The sequence below is a fragment of the Myotis daubentonii genome, chromosome 1, assembly GCF_963259705.1.
Source record: "Myotis daubentonii chromosome 1, mMyoDau2.1, whole genome shotgun sequence".
In the NCBI taxonomy this organism is placed as follows: Eukaryota; Metazoa; Chordata; class Mammalia; order Chiroptera; family Vespertilionidae; genus Myotis; species Myotis daubentonii.
The window spans coordinates 219,147,307-219,167,497 of record NC_081840.1 but is presented as its reverse complement, the minus strand read 5'-3'; the positions used below and the strand labels follow the sequence as shown (position 1 = coordinate 219,167,497).

Below are 20,191 nucleotides of genomic sequence, written 5' to 3'. Positions count from 1 at the left end.
TGAACATACAAGTACTCTGTTTTATTTCATCTTTGTTTCCCAGCATGATTCGTGGAGCATAGTAGGTTCAAAATAAATGTTGGTGGACTTGAATGCCTTGGTTTCCCTATAACTAGTTTCAGTCTCACATTACAGAAGAAATTTGTGTAGAGATAAAATTAAAAGTTAGGAAGTGCAGAGATTTTGTGCTTTCCCTCATTTCTATACAGTACTTCATCACATTAATCAGTTCCATGGGAGAAATTTTCTATTTGAAAGTGCCTCTCATCATCATTGTGAGTGAAATGTCAGGGATAATGATGGGAAAATGGTGTATCAGCTCTACCACTACTGATATGCAATTTGCAAAATTGTGTTTGCTTTACAGCGCTTCCATAGGAGGTTTATTTGTGTGGATGAAGCTATGAAATATGGATGTATGTTAGAGGTACATTAATTTATCCTAGCAGCATGCATTTTACATACCATATGTTTATAGTTAATTAGCACAACAAACCCGCATTTAAAAATAATAATAATCTCAATTAGGTTATGCAAAATCAAGCAATCAACCACCTTCCTGACACATATATTCTCCTACTCCTTGGGTAACTATAAAGAAATTGTTCTTTTTTTTTCCCTTTCTCCCATCTGTTATCTATTATATTGCCTGGAATATTCCATTTGCTAGAAATCTTTGTAAGATTCTCTTGGGAAGAATTGTTTTTCTTTTGGCGTTCAAAATATCTTTGTTGAATTTAATAAGGTGCCATATATTTATTGAGTACAAAGAGGAGTGCAATGGGGAAAATTATGAATTTAAATAATTTAAAAAGAAAACTAAAGTTACTATTTTAAGGTGATTTAGAAGTAAAATCTACTTTTATATCTTAGACTCTAATAGGTAACATATATTCATAGACTTTTAAAATTGGAAAGAAATAGATGTAACGGAGGCTAACTTCCCAGCTTAATAATCCTCTCCACTAAATTCATGACAAGTAGTCATCTATTCTCACTTGAATGCATTCAGTGAGCAAAGTCCTACAGTCTTACAAGTAAGGCAACTCAATTTATTGAATAGCTCTAATTGTTAGAAAATTTTCTCATATTAAGATAAAATATGCTCCCCATTAACTTCTTACTAGTAGTCCTGCTTCTGTTCTCAGAAGCAATAAGGGATAAGCCTAATTTCTATTCCACATGACACCCCTTCAGTTATAAAGTAGCTATCAGATCTTCCCAGTCTTCTCTTTTCTGAACAAACACCCCCAATATATTAAACTCTAAATCCTATTCATTTCCATTACTTTCATTGGAAATGAGCAGGTTTTACTAATGTCTCTCTTAAAATGTAGTGACTGAATGTGGGGCTTCAGATGTGATCTAACTTATCCTTGCAGTCGAGCTTGGTGCCAGCTTTTGCCCAGTTATGCCAGGCTGTGGACTTACCATACTGACAGCTAACAGAACCCCCAGGGCTGTTTCCATACTGCTCCTTGTTTAGCTGGGCCTCCTCATCCTGTACTTATTCTTCCTCACTGCTGAAGCTTGTTAATCAGCCTTCCGAAATTTGTCCACCTGTAAGTCCCGTAGGCATTGGCAGGGCCACTGAGAAAGCTTAGGACTCTACTTTTAAAGGTTTCTCTTTCCATTGTCATCAGTTCCTTACAGTTTTGTGATTTGCTTATTAAATAGTTAGATTGCATGCCAATTTGTGGTAAATACTTAAGAAAATTTTTATTTTTATACATTTTTAATCCTCACTCCAGGATTGATTTTTAGAGAGAGAGAAAGGGGGAGAGAGAGAGAAATATTGATGTGAGACACAGCGATCAGTTGCCTCCCGTATGTGCCTGACCAGGGATGAAACCTGCAACCTGGGTATGTGCCCTGACAGGGAATCAAACCCTCAGCCTTTTGGTGTATGGGACAATGCTCCAATTAGCTGAACTACCTGGCCAGGGCTGTTGTAAATTTGTAAGTGTATTCTTGTTTAGAATCTAAACAATTCATTACAACTTATTTGAAAGTTGTGATCTACCATATCTACACTAATAAAAGACAAACACGCAAATTGACGGTACCTTCGCCATGCCTTAGGCCACGCCCACCAGCCAATCAGAGCGACTATATGCAAATTAACCCAACCAAGATGGCGGCCGGCAGCCACAGAGCTGGAGCAAGCAGGAGGCTTGGTTGCTCCAGTGATGGAGGAAGCCAAGCTTCCCGCTCGCCCTGGCCAGCTCTGAGCTCCACTCAAGACTACAAAGTTTCAATTATAGAAGGTAAATAAATCCCAGAATAAAAAAAAAAAAAAAAAGAGGCTGGGAGCTTCTGTCTCCAGGGGGCTTGGACAGCCTGAAAATGGCCCTCAGCCCCTCATCCAGACTGACCAGGCACTCCATGGGGACCCCCCACCCTAAAGGGGGTGTGGCCAGCCTGAAAACAGCCATCAGTCCCTCACCCAGGTTGGCCAAACCTCCATGGGGTGAGGGTCCTCACTGGGGGGGGGTGGGCTTGACCAGCCTGCAAACAGCCATCAGCCCCTCACCCAGGCTGGCCAGGCACCCCAGTGGGGACCCCCACCCTGAAGGGGGTGTGACCAGCTGCAAACAGCCATCAGCCCCTCGCCCAGGCTGGCCAGGCACCTCAGTGGGACCCCCACCCTCATCCGGGACACCCTTCAGGGCAAACCAGCCGGCTCCCACCCATGCACCATGCCTCTATCCTATATAATAAAAGGCTAATATGCAAACTGACCCTAACAGCAGAACCAGTGGGAATGACTGGTCACTTTGACACACACTGACCACCAGGGGGCAGATGCTCAGTGCAGGAGCTGTCCTCTGGTGGTCAGTGCACTCCCACAGGGGGAGCTCTGCTCAGCCACAAGCCAGGCTGAGGGCTGCCAGCACAGCGGTGGTGGCGGGAGCCTCTCCCGCCTCCTCAGCAGCACTAAGGATGTCCGACTGCAGCTTAGGTCTGCTTCCTGCTGGTAAGTGGACATCCCCCGAGGGCTGCCGGGCTGCCAGAGGGATGTCTGACTGCCAGCTTGGGCCCGATACCCCAGGGAGCGGGCCTAAGCCAGCAGGTGGACATCCTCTGAGGGGTCCCAGACTGCAAGAGGGCATAGGCCGGGCTGAGGGACCCCCCCCCCACCCCGCCCTGAGTGCACAAATTTTTGTGCACCAGGCCTCTAGTTTACCTCATAAAAATCTCATGGTATCTTGTGGATACTCTAAAGCACTGGTTCTCAAACTTTAGTGTGCAGGAGGGCTTGTTAAAAGTACAGATTGTGGGTTTTACTAGAGCCTAGGTGGGGCAAGAATTTGCATTCCTAACAAGATCCCAGGTAATGTTGCCCATCCAGACACCACCCTGAAAATTACTGATCTAAAAAAAGATGGACTAAGTGGCCCGGTGGACCCATAGAAGGTTTAAATCAAACTGAAAATGTGTGTGGATAACAGAGAGGTTGGAGGAGGGACAGGATCAAGAAGCTAATAGAAATCATATTTGTTAGTTTCAGTTTACTTTCAAGATAATCAGCTTAAATTGAAATTTAGTTAGGGATCTTGAGAAGAGCTAAATGTTTGAAATAGTTATTATGGGGAAAACTGTAGTCAGGAATCTCTCTTTTTGTTGCTGTCTGTCTCTATACCATATGCGAGGCCCTGAAATCAGTGTTTTACATACATTATCATTTAATTTTCACAATATGGCTTAGGTGAAAATTACACACACTGGCTTAAGGTCACATAACAAGTGAGCAGCAGAGCCGCTGTCTGGCCTCCAGATCTGTGCTCTGTCAAACAGAGAGTGATGGAGGGCCACACTGAGGCCATACTGAGAACTGGTGAGCTGAAAATGGACATGTGAATTTCACACACAAAATGGAAAGCCCCAACCAAGCTGGCACATCACTTCAAATGTGGAATTTTTTTAATGCCAAAAATGAAATTATTATTTTTTTAAAAATATATTTTATTGATTTTTTTACAGAGAGGAAGGGAGAGGGATAGAGAGTTAGAAACATCGATGAGAGAGAAACATCGATCAGCTGCCTCTTGCACATTCCCTACTGGGGTTGTGCCCACAACCAAGGTACATGCCCTTGACTGGAATCGAACCTGGGACCCTTGAGTCCGCAGGCTGACGCTCTATCCACTGAGCCAAACCGGTTAGGGCTGAAATTGTTTTTTAAAAATTGTTTTTTAATTACAGTTATTCAGTGTTATTTTATATTAGAGGCCCAGTGCATGAAATTCATGCATGGGTAGGGTCCCTAGGCCTGGCTGGAGATCAGGGCCGATCTGTGGGGTGATGGTTGGGGCAATCGGGGCCCCGGCTCGCATCCACCTTGGCCTGGTGCCGCCCGCTCACCTGCTCCACCATCTTGTTACAGTCTCGCTCTTGTCCGGGGGCCGACTGGGGCCGGCAGCACCTCCACTGCCACTTGCTGTCAGTGCTGTGACACTGACGCCCGCCATGTTCTGCACTGCCCCCTGGTGGTCAGTGCAGGTCTAACTTCTGGTTGGTAGAACTCCTGCCTGTGGGGAAAATTTGCATATTAGCCTTTTATTATATAGGATTAGTCTCAGGTGTACAGCATAATGGTTAGACAATCATGTACTTTACATAGGGCCCCCCCCCCCCAATATTTCCCATACCCACCTGGCACTATACATCGTTATTACAGTACTAGAGCCCGGTGCACGAAATTCGTGCACTCACGGGGCAGGGGGAGGGAGGGGGTTCCTTGGCCTGGATTGTGAGAGGGCGCAGGCCAGGCCGAGGGACTCCACTGGTGCACAATTGGGGCCGGGGAGGGACCGCAGGACGGATTCAGGGCATGTCCAGCCCATCTCGCTCAGCCTCGATCAGCTGGACCCAAAGCTAACCTACCAGTCGGAGTGTCTGTCCCCTGGTGGTCAGTGCACATCATAGCGACTGGTCAACCGGTTGACTGTCCCCTGGTGTCAGCGCTCGTCATAGCGAGCTGTTGAGCGGTCTTAGCATATCATTAGCATATTATACTCTGATTGGTTGAATGGCCAACCAGATGACTGGACACTTAGCATAGTAGGCTTTTATTATATGGGATTATTGACTATACTAGAGGCCTGATGCACAAAATTCATGCAAGAGTAGGCCTTCCTTCCCCCAGCTGCTGGCACTGGCTTCCCTTACAGCCCTAGCTTCGTCTGGAAGGTCATCCAGAAGGATGTCCGGTCTAATTAGCATATTATGCTTTTATTATTATAGATTCCCTATGCTGTACTTTATGTCCCCATGACTATTTTGTGATTACCAATTTGTACTTCTTACAAAATCTAAATTCTTAATTACATAATAGCCTCTCTTGTAAAGTCTATTGTATTGGGTAAAGGATCAGAGTTGTTCTCAATGTTAGGCAGTGTGAATTTGTCATAGCAAATTTTACTGTTGTTATAATGAAATTTCACTGCCATAGAGGTCTTCCTGAAGCTGCTCATTAGTAAGTAAGCTCTTGCTTTTAAGAATTTCTTATTAATAATTTAGTTTAACCTGTATCTTGGCATCAGCTTGTTCATTTATTGGTTAAAGAATCTTAAGGAATATTGACTCATTTGAGTAAATTTTCTTTTTCCATTTTTTTAAACTTTCTAGGTAGATTATGATAATCATGCACTTTATAAACATGGAAAGACAGGTCGGAAACAGTCTCCTGTGCGTATTTTCACCAATATTCCACCCAACAAAATAATTCTTCCTGTAGAAGAAGGGTATAGGTAAGATCATAGTGGGACCTTGAAATTCATGTCACTGAGTATCAGTTCCATATATCTAACATTAAAATGCTTTTAATATTGACTCATGTGGTTCTGTTACTTTTAACTGTGGCCCATAATTTTGTATTCAATTACATTTGGATTACACCCAGTTTTTGTAATGAATGCCTTGCAAACTTTTATCTACTCTGTGAATCTCAATAAGTATATGCAGCTGGTATATGCAGCTAATTTCTCCAAGTCTTTCTTTCCTCTGTAGGTTTTGCCCTCTGTGTCAACGATACGTTTCTCTAGAGAATCAACACTGTGAGCACTGTAATTCGTGCACATCCAAGGTATAAGTTTTTTAGAATACATTTACTCACCTTTATTAGTTTTATTTAATAGTTTTCATTACATTTGTTTGTTATTTTGTTAATGTAATTTGTGTTAATATCATTTATTAATTATACTTGAATACAGCATTTTATTTCTAATTATAAAATACAACAGGCTTTAAAAAAATACTGAAACAAATAAGAGAGTCCTGGAGCAGAGTAAGCCTGAAACAGAACTGAAGCTGCCTTACCTCAGGCACATCCTGAGAAGGCAGGGTCCTGTGGGAAAACAGTAATGCTGGGAAAATGAGGCATCAGGAAAAGAGGAAGATCAACTATGAGATGGACTCCATAAAGCAGTGGTCGCCAACCTTTCGGACCTCACGGACCACCAGTGGTCCACGGATCACCAGTTGGCGACCGCTGCTCCAAAGGTTTCCTTAAAGTTAAAGTAAGCCAGAGGCATGAGTCCTTAGGAGGTGAGCAGGGCTGTTGAGGACAGGATATTGTAGACATCCCTCATTCATGGGGTTGCCAGGAGTGGAGCCAACTTCACAGCATGTCACACAGTTGACTTTGTCATCATCATAATTATTTGATGTTTATATGGTACTGTGTGGCTGCTAAAATTATTACTGTTTTAAACAAGGCACTGAATTTTGTTAAGCATACAGAATTACGTTGTTTCAAATATGGCATTGAAGTATTAGATACCATCACTGTTCTGGTGAAGTTATAATTAATCACATGTCCTGGAGGAAGGACTCCATGGGACAGACTTCCTCTTTATTTTTTAGGAATCACCCTTGAGTTGCTCTGTTATTTTAAACTAGAGGCCTGATGCATGAAATTCGTGCAAGAGTAGGCCTTCCTTCCCCCGACTGCTGGCACCAGCTTCCCTCTGGCACCCGGGACCCGGGCTTCCCTCCAGCCACTGGCAGGCACCTGGGACCCAGGCTTCCCTCCCAACACAGGCTTCGTCCAGAAGGTCGTTTGGTCTAATTAACATATTACACTTTTATTATTATAGATAAGTCCACTCAGAAAGAACATGTGAAGTTTAGTTTGGCCGATAAGCACATATTATTCTTCAAAGGAAAGAGGATATTTATTTATAACTAATAGAAAGTACATTTTTCATAACTTTATAATTTTATTACTGGTTATACTAGTTTTTAATTTTGTTAACATACCTGATGACGTATATTTTCAATTCTTTTAGAAGTTATCTGTATTCTTCATCTTAAAAAATGATGCCCAGAGCATAAAAGCGCAAAATGTGGAAAATAAAACTTTATTATAGAGACGCACACATAGTGGTAAACAAACAAAAGCAAGGAAGTGACCATCACAAAAGCCAGACGAGGTGTCACTACTCTGGGGAAGGAGGAAGCTGGGCTGGCAAGGGGCACATGGGGAAGTGTCCAGGAGGCTGATGGCGTTCTGTTTCCTGACCTGTTGGGTTCATAAGTGGTTACTTTATATTATCATTAAACTGGACATTCGTGTCTTATGCACTTTTCTAGGTATGTTTTATTTCAGTTTTAAAATCACCCAAATAGTAATCTATCATCTCTATCTTTCTAAATTATATAGTTCTCAGATATGAATTTTATTAAGGATTATGCCAGTTCGACACATAAAAATTATGAATCATTAATTCTCTTGAAATTTTCATTGCGTCCTTCCTTATGCAGATGGGGTTGCTTGATCTGGAGTGGACTTTCAAGATCATTTAGAGAAATCCCCCAGTTGTAGAGTTAAGGAAATTGGGGCACATCAACGAGACATTGAATAGAGTGGAGATATGCATATGTTAAAATCAAAGTATGTAATTTTGAAGCTTAGGAAAGTGAGAAATAGGAATTAATAATTTACGCAGATTTTAATAAGACATTTTAATTTTTAATTGTGGGACTTGATTTTTAATGACAAATTAAATATAATTTTAAATTTGTTTTTGTAGGATGGCAGGAAATGGAACCATTGCTTTCTCTGCAAAAAGTGTGTAAAGCCTTGTAAGTATTTAGACTTAGTGTTTGAAATCCTGTGATTTCTTCATCTAGATAAGATTTGTATGTAACTGCATTTATAAAAGAAAAAATCACTATAGAGACCTGTATTAATTTACTTGCTTTTTAATTTTTATAATTACCAAAGTGTATGTTCTCTACTTCATAGAAAGCCATAACTACTAACCTCTTGCTGTGTGCCATTGGATTTGGCTTGTTTTAATAGGGCTTGTGTCACGCAGCCAGCCCCCATGTGTCAGTGGCCCTAAGATCACATGGCTCACTAGAGAAGGACTAAATTCGTTGCTATGTCTCAGACAGAAGTTAGCTGATTTACAAGGGATTCCGGCCTCTTAACTTTGGGCTCTTTAGTGAAATTATAACCAGCTATGCAAACCTGTGACAGTAATTGAAGTAAACATTATTCATGCTTCCCTATCATAAAGGTTAATCAAATGAAAAATTACCTTAAATGAACCTCTTCTAAAACTCAATTTTTATTTTACAGCCTGGATCCACTGTAGCATTTGTAATCACTGTGCTCTTCCCGGTCATTCTTGCGAGGGCCCTAGAGACGGCTGCTTCATATGCGGTGAATTAGATCACAAACGTAGTACCTGTCCTAACATCTCTGCAGCTACAAGAGTTAGCAAGTTAGTTGAATTATTTTGTTTATTAGAAGAAAAATTTCATTGTGTGACTTATACAGATTAATCCACAAAAGTGTGCAATAATTGGAAGATTCAAAAGTGCTAAAGTAATTGTTGTATTATGTGCATGGATTGGGGAGGGAGGATATGAAGATGAGTCCAAGAGCTTAGAAATTTATAGGTAAGACATGAAAATAACCAGAATATAAGGTAGAACGTGACTAACTTTATATCTCCTGTGGTTAGTGTGAAATTATAATTTGTGGGGCGAGAGTTCAGGCTTTATTGAAGGATCTGCTGTTTAAGTCAGGACAGATTGGCTGTAGACACATGGTAGTGGGTAAGGCTGGAGCGCAATCTCAGATGCAGTGAAATGTATGATTCCACAGTGGACACACTGGAAGATGAAGTTATTTCTTTAAAGTAGATGAGACTTCAAAAAAAATATTTAGACATGTTTTATATTTAAATATTTAAAGTTTAATTTTTACCTTTCTTCTGTTAATAATTTCCCTTCTCTCACCAATATTTGGTGTTGGTTATAACGCAGAGCAAAGTCATACCAATGACAATGGTATACTTAGAAAAACCATTGCTATTTCAACTGGGCTAACTTGAATGGTTATATATTTTTTTAAACTAAAAGGGATGATAGGTATTGAGTCCTCTTGTTTTATTGATATGAAGTTCAGATAGCCAAGTTTAACATTACACAAAAATTGAGATCAGGATCAAAGTTTGAGCTATCATATGACTTGTGATTAAAAAAATATCTATTACCCTGGCTATGTAGCTCAGTTTGTTAGAGCATCATCCCATATATCAAAAGACTGCAGATTCAATTTCCAGTGAGGGCACATACCTAGGTTGCAGGTTCCATCCCCATTCGGGGCACGTGGAGGAGGCAACTGATCGTTTCTCTCTCACATCAATGTTTCCCTCTCTCTATTCCTTCCTCTCTCTCTAAAATCAATAAAAATAGCCCAGCTGGTGTTGCTCCATGGTTGCGTGTCTACCTATGAACCAGGAAGTCATGATTCAGTTCCTGGTCAGGGCACATGCCTGGGTTATGGGCTGGATCCCATGTGGGGCATGCAGGAGGCAGCCAATCAATGATTCTCATCATTGATGTTTCTGACTCTCCCTCTCCCTTCCTCTCTGAAATCAATAAAAATATATTGTAAAAAATAATAATAATAAAATCAAATCAATAAAATCATGTCCTTGAGCAAGGATTAAAAAAAGAAAAAAGTTATCAATTAGTAATAGAAGTATCCAGTTCTTTGGTACCTATGATTATACTAGTGGCCCGGTGCACAGATTCATGCACATTGAAAGGAAATTAATTAGAAGAAATATTTTAATATCACTCTTCACCCTTTCTCTATAATAGAAGTGTCAACCAAATTCATGATCGACAATGACAGATCGGAACACATGCGTGTGATTGGCACCAGCGAGAGCTTTATATGTATTGCGCATGCACGAGTCAACTTAGCCTTTTAAATATATAGAATAAACTTTCTTAATTAGACCTGCTTTCTGATTTAGCTAAACTTTTCCCAGCCCAATGAAGCACCCCAACTTCTCTTTCAGGTAATTGTCAGCAACAAGCAGTAAATATCAACACAAAGCAGATTATTGTAGATAACACAGGGAGAACAAAGGGTAAAATATTTAACTGCAGCAGTGTTTGACTATATTCTGCACAGTGAGAAAACCTGACGTCATTTTCAAGGTCCACTATTTCTTCTTTTCAGTCGGGTCAAGTTTCTAAGCCTTCTAAATCTTGGTTTTCTGGCTAACGAAAAGAAAATAGGATTCTACCGAGTCTCCTATCTACCTACTTCAGGACTTCTGTGAGGATCAAATGAGATGAGGTACAGGAAAAGGCTTCACAGACATTTGGTTAAAGTGTAAAATGTTTGCTCCTGGCTATAAAGCAAGTTGTGTACCTGGGCTGAAGAAACTGCAAGGAGGCTAGTCTCTAGGGAGAGGAAGCCAGGCGTTGCTACGTGAGGTCATTACCTGGCGCTCACAGCCACCATTTCTTGGCTGGGCTGGGTTGTGGGCCGAATTTTGCACCATGGGGTCTCAGCAGCATCGGCTGCGATTTGGTAGGGTGTCACTCTGGGGTGCTGGCGGGGCCTATGTCCCACTTGGGGGAAGCCGAGTGTTGCTTTGTCGAGGCCAGGTCCGTGGTGCCGTTTCTTTGTAAATGGCCAGTGTGCATCACGGCAGCTCTTGTGTTGAGCGTCTGCCCCCTGGTGGTCAGTGCACATCATAGCGACTGGTTGGATGGTCAGAAGGACACAGCATATTAGTCTTTTTTATATATAGATTAGAGTTTTATTTATTGATTTGTCATTGGAAATTATTTTGTTCCATTACTTTCCAGCCATTTGAATTCTGCCTACTAATTTAAACTGCCTTTTTTATCTTTACCAAATTAACTTTAAATAATGATTTCCACTAAGTGGATATGCTTTTCATTGATTCTAGAGAGAGGAGGAGAGAGGGAGAGGCAAAAATATCTATTGGTTGGCTCCCGTATGTGCCCCAACTGTGATTAAACTGCAGTCTGGGTTTGTGCCCTGACTCCAAATCAAATCCTCGACCTTTTGGTACATGGGACAATGCTCCAACCAACTGAGTCACACTGGCCAGGGCTGTGGTATTTTTAAAATTAGTTAAATAGGTGTACTGAAGAATTTTACAAAATATTTTTTCTTAGGAACCTTACAAAATAGAATACAACCTAATGAACTATTGGTCTGGGATTGTTGCACTATTTACAGTGTAATTCTGGTTACAAACAGGAGTTAGTAACATGCTCAGCCTTTGATTCTGTGATCTTAGGATCCATGGAAACTGAATTTGCATTTTGGTACTATATTGCAGGCTCTTCATTGGTTCTAAAATAGCCCTGGCTAGTCTATTTGGTAGTAATACATTGTTTTCATTGAGAGAAACCATCTTGTGTCTTCTAGTATTGCATTTTATCAAGTTTAATTCAAAGAAAAAATCCCTTAGGATGTAGTACTTCTCTCAGAGAAAACTGCTAACTGAACTCTTGTTAACAGTTATCTTAAGGTATTGCTTTAAAAATTTTTTATAATGAAATTGAAAATGCAAACCTTTTTTTGCAATAGAAAAAATAATTTTAATAGCCTTTTTAGCATAAATGGCATAAAATATCTTTTCATTTTACATATTTTATAGCTGCTCAAATTAATTGGCTTTCCTTTAGTGCTAATTTTCCTTTGGTTGTGAATTAGAATGGTGCTGGCTCCCTCTTGTGGTTAAAGCTCACTCTATCAGTTATATAAATACCTATAATTTAGAGGACAAATACTAGGTCAATTTAATTTTAAGGAAAAATAAGATAATTAATTGATTTATGCTTAATCACTTCATCACTGTTGAAAAAATTTATCTCTGGAAAGTTTTATTTTTTCATATTACAAGTGAATGTTTTCTTTCTGTTCTTGTGTACTGTATTCTCTAGTGAAATCTGGTTCTTCTTATAGGAGGATCAGCCAAAGAAAATTTGTTTAAATTTTACATACAGGCATGCATAGCTTCATTGACTTTGCCATTAAGAGGTTATACTTCATTAAATTTGCAAAATCATCACTTATCAGGACATCATCCTACTTTTTAAAAAATGGCTGGAGGGAAAGGAGATTTATATAACATGCACAAAACAGTAAAAAAAAAAAAGATTGTTTTATTTGCTTTATAATCTGGTAGGATACCCCAGTCCATAGTGCAAAATCTATAAATATGGAAAAACTTAGTTGTCAAGCAAAATTCCAAGAATAATAGTCATGGAGCTAGTGATAATAGCTAATATTTATTTAGTGACTACTATATGCTTAGCCTTTTGCACACCTAAATAATTTATAGTAGAGTGTGCCGTATTAAAGTCATTAAGAGCACAGGTTCTAGAATCAAGCTCATTCTGCTACTTCCTCACTGGATGATTTCATAGCCTCAATTTCTCCCCCTAAAAAGTTGGGAAAGAAAGGGGAGGGTGATGTCTGCTTTGTCCCATTCTCTCAGCTTCTTTAAGTCAAAGATTATGCCCACTCATTTTTGTATTCCTAACACTTCGCATATATGCTGAATGAACAAAAAGCGAGGCCTGAATTTGGTTCATTGGGGAATTGTATATAGTTCATGAAGTTTCTTTCACAGGCTTTGGTCCTGGGAAGATCAAGAATAAGCTGCTCCCTGGGGTTTGTTGTAGCTTAGGAGGAGGAATCTAACAGTTGATGTTGCTGTAGCCATGGGAAGGTTCCAGTCTGCCAGGGCTGGCAGCCCCAGCTCCTCCGTGGTTCGTGATATGATTAATGGCATGATTCTGCTAGCTTGGAAAAAGAGAATGAACAGAGGCAGTCTTTCTCAGCTATAGATTGCCTGTAAGTTAGTTCAGAGAGTACCAGAAACAAAGGATCTGTTTTTTTTTCTGGTGTGGTTTAGTGTTTTTAGAGGGTGAGTTCCAACTTGTTCATTTTGAAGCTAGTCTTTGAGAAGACGGAGACCGCAAATGTGGACATCCTGTATGGCACTTGTCAGGACGTTTAGATACCTACCAAGGCAAGGATATTAGCTGTAGGACTTAAAGATGAGCCTCTGTAACTGTTGTCAGTTTTTTCTGTTGTGCTATTTCATTTTTTTCACCTCTGCTAACTGCCAGAATTTATCTGTCCTTTTTAAAAAAATGTAATTCAGGGATTTGGAGATTGAAGTGCTGAGTTGAGCAGTACAGATGTAAAAACATATATAAAAATGAAAAAGAAACCCCAGCCAAAAAAACTCCCAACTCATTGGCTTAACTGTTTACCTCTGTTGTGTGTTTGTCCTGAATAGATTGTTCTAAATCTGTAGTAACCATCTTTCAAGGAAATTTTTTCAAATAGTTTGCTTGGTCAGGCCTCTATCTCATTATTATGGTGTAGGATTCTGAGGATTTATGCTTATAATACAGTAAGTTCTTTCCCGTCTGTTTTCTTATTTGGTTAGCTAGTTAATTAAACTTCAATCTAATTATTCACTGTGCTCATTCTACAAAATAATTTAGCACCTTGTTTTTCAGAGCTGTCAGAAAGCAGAAGCAGAGAAAAAGTAATAAGATGAAAATGGAGACCACTAAAGGACAAGCAATGAATCATACATCTGTTACAAGGAAGAAGAAAAGGAGAGAAAGAGCCCATCAATATCTTTGCTCTTAAATGTCCAGTGACTTGAGAATAAGAAAGATTTATAGTCCAACCTTTGATGCCATTTTCTGAAAGTGCCATGCTGGACTTAAATTCCGTCACTTTCAAAGGTGTGCACCGTTCTAAGCGAGATAATAGGCAGGTGGTATTTGCTGGTTTATAGACCCGCAGCAGTGTCTCTGGAGACCTGGTAAGTTGTTCCATCCTTAGCTGGTTTACCAGCTCTGTCTCTCGGTGTCTTTTTTCTCTCTTTAACTCCCTTCCAATCATATTATTTTAGCCTCTTTTATCTGAAAAGTATGTATACAGCATTCTTTTGCAGAATCAGAAGAAAATGAAAATCTGAGGTTTTGTTTACTACATTACATAAGAATATGTTAAGATAAATGTTTTAAATTAATGTTAACATATTGTACAATGGCTTAAACCCCACTTGTAAAGAGAAGTACAATTTTTTTCAGACAGAATCTGAAAATGATGGAAAGAATTTTGACAAAGGAAGTGTAAAGATACAAAGATTATAATTATGGTTACATTATTATTAAATATTTATTTTTAAGTACTTTTTGCAATTGTCTTTGATGGAATAGAAGCACCTAAATGTTTGTTGAATGAATGAGGTATTTAGAATTAGGACTTGCTCCATCATCTCGTCTTTTAACCTAAGCAGTAAGTTTCTCTCTTTATAAAAGGAATGCAGAAGGCAGAATAGTTTGGTGATTCAATCTCCTTATTCCTTTTTTGATTAACACTTCCTGGCATTATATCCTTGGCCAGGTTATTCACTATTTATTTTTATTTATATATTTACATATTTATTTCCCTTCAAGATAGATATTATTAATATCCACTTTTTACAGTTGAGGACATTGATTCTTGGGTATTTAAAGTAACAGTCTCATACTTTGGAAAGTTGGTAAAAGTAGTTGACTTCAGACATAAACATGAGAATCTACCTCCAGAGATTTTGCAGTTTACATTCAGTGATGTAAAGAAATTAGATGAAAAATAGGACTGATCCTTAGCAAGAAAAAGAGACACCGTTACTAGGTCTTGGGAGAAATTTGAGACAAACTTCTGGGAAGTCTTGCATGAGTGGATAGGCTGACACTCTATCTACTGAGCCAAGCTGGCTAGGGCCATTTATGCTTTTTTTGAGGTGCTTAGCTCATGCCTTGTATTAGAACACGTTATGTACTTGTTTTCCTTGTACTTTTAGCTCATGGGTGGCAGGGGCCTGTGGGCATCACTTGTCCTGTGCATATGGCGATGTCAGGCACAGCTGACTGCGGCACGTGTGATCTCTGTTCCTCCCTACAACCTTGGGAAGCATACGGCCAGGCTAACACATTCTTCACCCTTCAACTGGTAGCTGCTCATAAATACATATTGAGTGACTAGGAATGCCATTTAATATGCTGCTTTATGCCTCAGAACCCTAACTGCTACACGAGTAAGAAGCTAATATGCTCAGAGCTGCGTAGGTAAGGAACGCTTGCACAAAATGCAAAGGAAAAATCCAATTTCACTGATTTGGTACAGTTTTAATTAGAACATTGGGGCATGGGTTAAATTACTTGAGGGTCAGCTAAGAAGGGCATTGCAATCAATAAAGTGAAGATAAGATCTCTACTATTTGATTTCAGGCGATTCAGTATAAATGTTAACTCAGCAAAACTGAGGGAAAGTAAGCAAGCAGATCTCAGAGCTCTGAGAGGTGAGTTTTATCCCATTAGTGGGACAGTTGAGATTTTCACACTGTTTAGTTGCTGCAAAGCCCTGCAGACTGGAAGTGTAGCATCTGGTGGTCTCAGCCTGAATAGATAGGCCAGCTTCTTCATTTGCAAATTGGAGGTGAGGAGTGAGAGAAAGCTAGAATAGCAGCCTAAGCATTCCACATGCTTAGAGGGCAAAGGAAACAAAGGTTCCTGCCTGTTAACGTTGCAATAGATGGGCCAGGTAAATCTAAGAAAATGCAAAGCAACTCTCATCCTGCCACCCAGAAATCAGCACTGTCACAGCTTCTGCGTATGTTCTTCCAGGGATAGACTCTTGTATAAGTAGCTATACAGACAGGTGCTCTAAAATTTCTCCCACAACAATGAAATTGTAAATGCATATTATTGTGTGATACTCTTTTTTCATAAACATGTTCTTTAATATGTATTGTATTTTTAAAAAAACAAAAACCCACAGTCTCCTATGATTGGACATCTATGTTGTTTGCATTTTTTCACTACTGTAAATGACCCTATGATGCACATACTTACAAGTCTTATTTTCTTAGGGTAAATTCCTATATATACAAATACTGGTTCTGTAGCTCTTATTAGAACTTATTTTTCCAGGTGGGAGTCATACGAGTAGGTCTCTGAATTTCTTTTCCAGAACAGCAACTGAAAGGGTTGTGGGAGACAAGCAGAATATCATGAATTGATACCATTTAGACTCCCTGTGCCAGGATGGAACGTCTCCCAAATGCACTTCATACTTAAAGCTACTCTTCGAGTAGTTCTGTCATATTAAACATTGTTGACTGGTTGTTTCGGCAGCGTCTTCCACCCTCCCCATTGTATGCCTGTCATGGGATTTGGGGGAAGGATGACTGACATCCTTTCCAGCTCTTGGGGAGGGCTTTTTATTGGGCATAATTCCATCCTCCTTACTTGTGATTGAGTCCCACTAAGCTCGTGACAGGGGTTGGTCTAATCACTAGGCCCAGGACTTTGATCTTGTGATTGGTGAAGAGGTGTTTGTTCTCCCTCTGAATGAGCATGTAGCTCCAGGTGCTGTTAGCAGTCTTCCAGGGACCACGGGGAACCAGCCTTATGGCACACACCCTCAACTGGGTCCCTGGTGTATGAACTGCTGGATCTAGCCTGGCCTGAAGCCGGTTGGCCCTATTGCTGGACTTGCTATTTATTTGTACCAATACATTCTCATTATTACTTGTGCCACTTTGAGTCAGGGGTTTTTTTTTTGTGCGTGTGTTTTTTTTTTATTGCCTAATGAATGAAACTGTAGTAGGACAGAGAGATTCTAACACTAACCTACATTTATTTCTCTTTCCAGCAAGTTTTGTCAATTTGCTTATTTTACGACTTCAAAATAGACCTCTCAAAACAACAGCTTTCACATGGCCTACACTAGCCCCACCCCACACAATTCCATCTTCCATCCCTATGCTCAGTGATTCCCACATCTTGCTCAGGCCTTGACCTTTCCCCTTCCAACCTGCCTTTCCAGCTGCCATTGGCCACTACAGACTTTCACACCACGCCTCCACCTGATATAGTCTTCACTGAACTCTTTTGCTCTGGTCCACTTTCTCCTCCTTCCCCTCATACCCGCACCCCTAACCCAACAACGACCAGTTTCTGTTCCCTGAATCTGTGCACCCAAATATCCCAACCTGTCTTGACTTTCATTCCCCCAATCTAATCAATAATCAGTGCCTGTTCTTCTACCTCAGAAATGTCTCTGGGATCTCCTCCCCACACCCAGCTTGTGTTCGTGCCACCTTTTCACCTCTCTGTAACACAGCATGACCCTTGTCACAGAATTAAGATCCTGAATAAGCAAAGAACCAGTGCTGTCAAAATACATCCCCCTTCCCCAGTGAACATGTTGGGAGCTGCCTGGCCCTTGGAAATTCCATCCCACATATTATAACACCTGGAAAGATGCCATCAGCATGAGCCAGCCCAAGCGATGTAGTGATCAAAGAAACAGCCTAGCTACCAAAAAGTTATTTCAAAAAACCTAGTTCTTGCATTTTTTCCTCAAGCACTAGCTAAGAGGATATGAAGAGCATGGAAATTCTTAAAGTGTATTTTCTCTTATGTTTCCTTCCTTCCTCCCCCCCTCCACACTTTAACATCTCCTGCCATTAACTCCTTAAAAAAGCACTGATAACCGATCCCCGGGCTTTCCCCCTTGATTCTGTGCCACAGAAGTACAAATAAACCAACTTGCAACCAATGTTTTCATTAGAGAATGGGAAAGGCAAGGAAATGGAGTGGCTAAAGCCAAAATCTCCTTTATGGGGCAATGCGAAAAGAAAAGGCTGGGAACACTGTTAATATAGCTCTTGTCCATGGCTACTTTGGATAATTTCCAGTAATAACCCCAGCCCCCTACTCCCATCAGTACACACGAGGCATTGCTATGGCCACATACAATTACTTGCTGTTTCCTGGCCACATCCTGAATTCCACACCCATGCTGTGCTGTTTCCTGTGCTGTAATGCCTTCTGGGAAATTCAGTCTTGAGTGAAGGCTGCATACTGTGCAGGTAGTTTCCTACTCTCCTATGTCCCATAGCACTGAGTGCATTCCTCCACGAGTTCTTTTCATGCGTTTTATGAGGGTTCATATTCAGGATAAGTTTCAGGAAAATGGGCATTCAGTTTCCATAGGAATGTTAAGGAGATAGATATTGGACCCCCATTATCCAAATTATCCGTTCTTGCCACCCCAGAACATTAATACCTGAGAATGCATTTCATGAATAACAAAGGCAAGTCCATTCTCAGCTTAGAAGTGGGAAACATACTAAGTTAAATTGTTTGGCAAGGAAAAAAGTCCATCTCTGAGAGGGAGCAGGATCAGTATTGAGTAGCTCAATTGGTTAGAGCTTCGACCCAATATGCTAAGGTTGTGGTTCCATCCTGGTCTAGAGCACATCAAGCACCAGCCAATGAATGCATCAAAACATGGAACAACAAATCGATGCTCCTCTCCTTTCCCTTCTCTCTAAAAAGCAATCAATAATTTTTTTTTAAAAAAAGAAAGGTGAAGACACTTAAGAACAGAACAGTGTCTGGCAGAAAATAGTGCCTGGAATGTTGCTGCATGAATTAGTCTGCTCTATCACCTAATTCCCGCAAGGCTAGATCCAGATAGAGGGCAAGAAGATGGGGCTTGCTGAAAGTTGATCTGCCACCTCTCTCCTTCCAACAGTAAAAGAAATGAAAAGGTAGATGGTTTCTACCATAGATTTTTAAGTTCCAGAATCACAGGAATACACTGTCACTTTCTCTTAGCCCAGTTTTAAGTGGGGGAGCTTTTGAACATTTAAATGTGTCCTGTATAAGAAAGCATCAGGTGGGTTCTGCAGAGCCCGTGCCCCGTGTGCATTCCTTGTAGCCCAGATCTTTAGTGGATTCTCAAAAGGCTGTGGGGTAAGTCCTGGACGAGCCCCACAGCCCACGTTTATCATGGTGGGGTTCCTACTAGTAATAGGTTGTGAGGCTTAAATGGGATAGTAATCAAGATAGTTGTCTATGTCAGAGATTTCAGACGCGGGCCCTTCCACCTTGGCTGCAACTTGGTAACACCGAGAGTTTTAATAAATACTGGGTCCCATCCCGTATTCTCTCTTCACTGGCCTGGGGTGCTGCCTGGGCCCGGGAGGGTGTGTGTGTGTGTGTGTGTGTGTGTGTGTGTGTGTGTGTGTGTGCGCGCGCGCGCGCGCGCAAACTCTCCATGAGCAGGGGTCGCCAACCGGTGGTCTGTGAGGTCGGAAAGGTTGGCGACCGCTGACCAGGTGATTCTACGGAGAGACCGGACTGAACACGTGTTTAGAAACGGTCGCAGGAGGCGCCAGCTGATCAGGACCTCACGTTTGCATGGTTTTCCGTCTCCTCCTCTTCGTCCCTAAGGCCTCACACCCAGAAACCAGTAACTGTCCATTTACCGACAGCAAGGAATTTCCCCGAAAACCGGTAAGACCTGCGCACACTCGTGCACACACGAGCCTGGCCCACAGACGCGCCTGCGGTCTCGGCGCCGCGCCTCCGCCCCGCGTCCGGTCCCGTCCGCGTGCCCCCCGCTCCCCGCGCGCGCCCGCCCGCCCCCTCCAGCCCCGCGTCCGGTCCCGTCCGCGCGCCCCCCGCCTCCTGCCCGCCCCCTCCAGCCCCGCGTCCGGTCCCGTCCGCGCGGCCCCGCGCGCGCCCGCCCGCCCCCTCCAGCCCCGCGTCCGGTCCCGTACGCGCGCCCCCCGCTCCCAGCGCCCGCCCGCCCGCCCCCTCCAGCCCCGCGTCCGGTCCCGTCCGCGTGCCCCCTGCTCCCAGCGCCCGCCCGCCCCCTCCAGCCCCGCGTCCGGTCCCGTCCGCACGCCCCCACACCGCTCCCAGCGCCCGCGCGCTCCCGCCCGTCCGCTCCAGCCCCGCGTCTCGCAGCGCAGCGGCGCCCCCTGTGCCCCGCGCCCAGTCCCGCGCCCACGCCGCCCTC

At 41.9% G+C, this 20,191-nt stretch overlaps 1 protein-coding gene across 2 annotated transcripts in view; it reads left to right on the top strand.

The window, feature by feature from the left end:
• ZCCHC4 (zinc finger CCHC-type containing 4) overlaps window positions 1-16,926 on the top strand; it is a 47,912-nt gene extending 30,986 nt beyond the window's left edge. The window contains exons 9-13 of one of the 2 annotated variants that reach the window (XM_059674096.1): window positions 5,632-5,753; window positions 6,013-6,088; window positions 8,037-8,088; window positions 8,591-8,674; window positions 13,834-16,926. In XM_059674096.1, coding sequence (XP_059530079.1) covers window positions 5,632-5,753; window positions 6,013-6,088; window positions 8,037-8,088; window positions 8,591-8,674; window positions 13,834-13,874 — 375 coding nt within the window. In that variant the 3' untranslated portion in view covers window positions 13,875-16,926. Of the gene's footprint in view, window positions 1-5,631; window positions 5,754-6,012; window positions 6,089-8,036; window positions 8,089-8,590; window positions 8,736-13,833 lie in introns of both variants that reach the window. The other variant, XM_059674087.1, reaches the window with a different exon arrangement.
• The last annotated feature ends 3,265 nt before the right edge of the window (window positions 16,927-20,191 follow it).